The sequence below is a fragment of the Homalodisca vitripennis genome, chromosome 4 (assembly GCF_021130785.1).
Source record: "Homalodisca vitripennis isolate AUS2020 chromosome 4, UT_GWSS_2.1, whole genome shotgun sequence".
NCBI lineage: Eukaryota > Metazoa > Arthropoda > Insecta > Hemiptera > Cicadellidae > Homalodisca > Homalodisca vitripennis.
In genome coordinates, this window is record NC_060210.1 from 123,952,937 (window position 1) to 123,958,936 (window position 6,000).

At 35.7% G+C, this 6,000-nt stretch overlaps 1 protein-coding gene across 3 annotated transcripts in view; it reads left to right on the top strand.

Annotated features, from left to right (window-relative positions):
- Positions 1-5,266, top strand: part of LOC124360095 (5'-3' exoribonuclease 1) — a 102,978-nt gene extending 97,712 nt beyond the window's left edge. For 2 of the 3 annotated variants that reach the window (XM_046813394.1, XM_046813396.1), the window contains 2 exons: positions 1,462-1,609; positions 4,939-5,266. In XM_046813394.1, the coding sequence (XP_046669350.1) occupies positions 1,462-1,590 (129 nt within the window). In that variant the 3' untranslated portion in view covers positions 1,591-1,609; positions 4,939-5,266. The remainder of the gene's footprint in view (positions 1-1,461; positions 1,610-4,938) is intronic. The other variant, XM_046813395.1, reaches the window with a different exon arrangement.
- Positions 5,267-6,000: the final 734 nt, after the last annotated feature.

Below are 6,000 nucleotides of genomic sequence, written 5' to 3' on the forward strand. Positions count from 1 at the left end.
TTACGTCATTGTTCCCATCCCTCAGCTCTCCAGGCCAGTGTCAATAGCTTTTACTGTTTTCCCTCTCATCAGGCCTCTGCAAGTGGCCCATTTTATTGTGCAGTTATAAAATTCAATTCTTATCCAGACGAAGCTTGTAAGTGCTGCTAACTCTTGGTTTCCCGTTATCAGTTGGACTGGAAGCAGTTGGGACCTGTCTTGTTTGTTAATTCTGTGTGTGTGTGTGTTTTTTGTTTAATATATCTACCTGTGATCACTTAAATCAATGTACCTGAGTGATATCATTGCACTTGTTCTTGTTGCAATTTTCAACAAAAGCTTATCCTCAAAAGGATCAATTTATTCTGGTGAAAATTACAGGCCAATTTCATTACTATCTGTATTTTCAAAATTATTAGAAAAAGCAGTTTGGGAAAGAGTATTAAACTGTTAATTTAAATAATTTTTTAAAACTCCCAGTTTGGATTTTTTCAAAATTAAAATACTGAAATTGCTTTACATAAATTTATGTCTAATATTTACAACTTTAATAATAACAAGTTCATTAAAGTATCTCATTTTTCTTATTAAAATGATAAAAATTGAAAGATCAAACTAATTTAGTTATTCATATTGAATAAAACAGATCCATCATTAACATTCATGTCCTCATCAGTTTCACATAGATTATGAAAAATTGGTTTTTCGTCTTCTTCATTGTCAATAGCATCAAAATCGATTGCACGTGAGAATGAAGTATTCATAATATTTCTTAAATATTGATAAAAATTTTAATTGTCTGGATCATCCATTATAACAGATAACTGTACTACAACTTATAAAAAAAAAAAACTAAAACACCATTACAATATTAACAGTTTAATTCACATTGATGAAAACTTTGTTTATCAACAAAAACATGATTTAGTGGCTAAATAAAACAAACATGTCTATAGGTGCATACCGCGTCTTACGGAAAATGGTGGTCTTTGTTTCTAGCTGACTGTTAGCTGTTACATGAATCAACAATGATGACAAAGTGCTTTTTCTAGTCTCAACAGTTGAAAGGAACATCCACCTGCTTTCACAGATGTTGTGTAAGAATTAAGTAAAGAGTTAATGAAATGGTAAAGATCATTTCAAAAGTAAGCTTTTTGTATTTATAGATGCTATCCGAGTTTAAAGCATCGTCAGTTCCGCATTTTTATACACTAACCACGCTGGAAGGTTAAAGAAATACTTCTTCAATGGTTTAAACAATAAGATACAAAAGAAATTCATATTTTAAAACCCTTAAATGGTTGTCGAATTGCAGCCAACCTTTCCACTATATGATTTGTCAATGTTTGTTAGCAGAAGCAGACTCGTGGTATGGGAGGCCCTCCACAAGGAGCCATTAACACTGGCCACATATTGGCACAGCCAAAGTGATCTCTGATTGCAACAAATTTTACCACTATATGATTTGTCAATGTTTTTTAGCAGAAGCAGACTCGTGGTATGGGAGGCCCTCCACAAGGAGCCATTAACACTGGCCGCACATCGGCACGGCCAATGCGATCTCGAATTGCAGCCAACTTTTCCAAACCCTTCTCCCCACAAAACAACTGATGAGAGCAATGTTTTAATTGTGAGTAAATATATGCAGTAACTTAACAAGGTGAAGTTTATAAACCATTTTTCCCAAGAGCAAATGATGTGTTCAAGAATTATTTATATTTGATATTGCTCTTAAAACATTTATCTTTGTTGAGATGATAAAAATACAATTTGCAGTAAACATTTTAGATCCTATAAGGGCAAGTGTGTTTTAATCATATTAGTAGTTGCTAGACAAAAACTTCTAAACTTATATTTTGAATCAGACAGTTCAATTTAAAATCAAAATATTAACTTTAGGACTTTCTTGTGTTTTATTTTTCGTTTTCTCAATTTGTCACCAATCAAAATTATCAGCATTGATTGTAATTGTAATTTTCATTTTTCCGTATTTAATTGGGATTTTCCACTGCCAAGTACCTTCAGTTAGGCTAAGTATCTGAAATACTGATGCTGCAACATTCTTGATGTTTCCTAGAGTTTCTGCTGATCGGGGACATCCAATAGGTTTGAAATTCATTATATATCTTGCTATGTGAAGTGCCATTACCCAACATTATATTGGCCTGCGATCAGAGATCTGCCCATCACATGCCATTTTAACACGTTCGCTGCTAAAAATTAAGTAATGTATGTTGCTAGAGGCTAATTTTTTTTTTATTAGTATTCACTTACCAATTTAGTTGTTGTGACACGGGTTGGTACAGAAAGGTCATCAAACACCAAAAGAGCCGAATTTCGCCATTTTGAAAACGTGCAGTAGATCTACCGCACACGCTCCTGGGGCCAGTCTCTCTTCGAAGCGCGCACCGTTTTCCTTATTGTTTTTGAAAAACAGACCACTAACGATTGTTTATAATAATACTGGGAACAAATCACTTAGTATAACTAAAAATATATTGATAAAAAACACTAAAAACTACTATTTACAACCCAACCATCCTCCCCAAGGTACGCTTCATTAGTCATGGAATTGGTCAAAACAATGTGGGACACACAACCCAGGCTGTCCATCACATTCTAAACACTGCCACATCACGTATTTCTTTCTGCCATTTGCATAGCAAACTCTGCACCTCTTTTGTTTACTTCTCTTTCCACAAGCCACTTTTTCTGTAATCCGTGAGGGTACATGGGGGACGCGGCGGCGCTTCAGAGGTCGAGGAGGCTCGGGAACGTCCGGGAGTAGCTTGTCAATAACCTCCAGACGGAAGTCGTACAATGGCATTTTGTTTTCTCCACTTGATGTGCGAACTTCGTTATGGAGATAGTGTGCATTCACTAACATCATCTGAATTACGTGGACAAAAATCTTTTTATACCACCGCAGTGTTTTCCTTTCGCAAGGATAATATGACATCATTTGGTCACTGCGGTCCACGCCTTTCATAAAATGGTTGTATTGAACAATTGGTAGTGGTTTTAGTCTCTCCAAACCACCTCGATTAATTGAATTCACCATGTCATTTTCAAATTCAGTGGATATGTAAGAGACAACGCGTTTGTCTTTCCATTTGGCGACAACAACACTTTCGGCGTAGCGGGCGATGGTTTCACCCTTTTTCAGGGTTGCCGATTTGACTTCAGGAGATACGTATTTTCTGTCCAGCCGAAGAGTTCCAGTGCAATATGTATTCCTACGGAGCAGGCTTGAGGCAAGAGTAAAACTATTATAATAATTATCCATAAATAAACTGTGGCCACAATTGAGTTTCCCTTGCATCAGCTTCAATACAACATTGGCTGCATGCCCCTTACCACCGTAATCATCTAAAACTCCGCAATACATAAAAAAAACGAAGTATTAGGCCATAGGGGTCACACAAACTGTACAGTTTGATGCCGTACTTATGGCGTTTCCCTTTTATATATTGCCTAAAGTACAACCGTCCCCTCCATAAAACCATTCCCTCGTCAATGCACAAATTTTTTTGAGGATAATAAATTGAGTCCATTTTATTGTTGAAGTAGTCAATTAGAAACTGTACTTTAGAAGCTCTGTTGTTTGGGTTAGGGTACCTTTCAAAATTAATGCATCGCAAAATAAGCATGAATTTGTCCCTGGCCATGAATTTGGGGAAGCACGTTGAAAACAGCTTACAAGTTTTCCAATAGTCTTGTATTCGGGGTAATTGTAATATTCCCATGTGCAGCAATAGGCCAATAAAACATTTGAGATCCTCCATGGTAATGTCTTTCCATTTATGGATTCGTGAGCCTGGGGTTGTAGTAGGTCCACAGAATAACTCCAACGCGTATCTATTCGTAGTAGCCACAATGCCCTCCAAAAAAATCACATCCACCAGCAACAAGAAAAAATTGATTGGGGTAATCTCATTAGGCAAAGGGACTAAAAACTTTTCCTCTTTTGTAAACGGTACATCTTTTATACCTATAGTTTGAGGACTCCATTGTGGTGGTCTTACGTCATAGTCTGGGTCTTCGACCTCTGATTCATCAGTCTCGTATTGTTCATCGTCGAGGTCCGGAGCATAACCAGGGACACCAGGGTCGTCTTCATAATCAGAATCACTATTAGCCACAAACTGACGTCTATTCTGGATTCCACTAGTTCCAGGAGGCAAATCCATGTCTATTGTATTATAAGAATAACACTAAACACACAACAAAAACGGTAAAATTTGAAGTAGTCTAAAAACTAACCACAAAACGCTAACTGAGAACGGCGACCACAAAAACGCGGGAAAAGTATATCCCCACGAGCGGCAAAACGGACAACCATACACGACGAGTGCTGAGAGCACACTGACTGGGTTTCTAAACAATGGCGCTGTGCAGTAGATCTACGTCATGCGCGCCTGGCGCGAGGCAGCCGTGCAGTAGATCTACCGCAACCGCATTGAACGTGTTAAAGTGTTGTTGAAACATTCATTGTTTCTAAAAAAAAATAATTCCACAGCAAAGACGTGATGTTCAATCTTTCAATGCGTTCTCTTTGGGTAAACTGGACATCATTGTGGACTACCTGGCGGGCCGGTGGCGGTCACTGGTCTCTTCACCCCACCACTACTATGCAGTTAAAATCCGACCATTCTTTTTGCACCACTCGGTATTACTATGTGTAATAACATCTGAAGTTGGATATCTGCCCTACTAGTTCATTTGAGAACAGTATAATGATAGAGCATTTCAAACGTCTAGTTTAGTTATGGCTTTAGATAAACATAGCATACAAAACAGTTTATTATCAAACCCATAGATAGAGAAAGATTACAGTGGTTACCCCCTGATAGAAACCTATTTCAAAACTACTATAATACATTTTTTACAGTATATTATTAAATATACGCTAGTACATAATATTAATATAAATAAATTTAAGCGATGTTTTATTTTCAGGTGCTGCCACATCAGGACATGACTAAAGTGTAAACTTGTTTCTCAGTTTTATTATTATTTTTTACATTTAGGATTTAGATAGTAAGATTTTTTGAACAACATAAAAGTAATAGATTTTAACTCATGGTTCCATAAGTTCTTTTTGTTATGTAATTAATATCAGTATGAAATGTAAAGATCATTAAAGATCAATGTTTTAAAATCACTTGTTATTTTATATTACACTGATAAAAGAGAATTTGTAGACTCCATGGATCATTTTTGTGTAATTAATAACAGTTTAAAATGTGATCATGAAAATTCTATATTAAAGATCAATATTTTTAAATGACTTTTTATTTATCTCAACCTGGATTTAATGTATATTATGGTTTTGTGTATTATATTGTACACTATTGATTAAAATAAGGCTCACTGTTATTTGAGGCTTTATAAAACTGTTAAACCTTGTGAACAAGTTGAGTGCTCGTAGTGAATTTCCATGAGCACATTACATAGCATGTTACATTTTTGAGCACTGGATGTCTTAAGGTGAGTGTAAGAAGGAAGAAATTTATGACAGGATGCAGCCTGTCCAAGAAAAATGTCTAGGTTAAGAAAAAAGGTCAAAACATTTTTTGGGGGAAGACGGTATAAATTAAGCTTAACGATGATTATCTAATGGCTTAAAACCAATCAAGATTATCAGTTAGACAAATGATAAAGAAAGGGATGCTTTTAAACAAAATGCAACCTTTGATTATAGTATAAGTAATAAAAATAAATCAAAAGCCAAATGGAAGGTAATAAATAATATTCAGGAGGAGAAGACATATTCAACCCTACTAAGTTGCCAACCAACAAGTTCCTTATTACAATAGCAGAAGATACTTGAAAACAAATATCACAGTCTGACAAATATCCCACTCACATAATAACATTTAATTGCAAGACATAAATCATAGATAAAAGCATACTCCTATTAGTAGCTAAATTATTGTTAAGGGTACGTTGAAAACGGATAAATAGTAGCGCGCTATCTACAGAATTTGCTGGTGCTACAATGATTGTAGAGGTGTACTT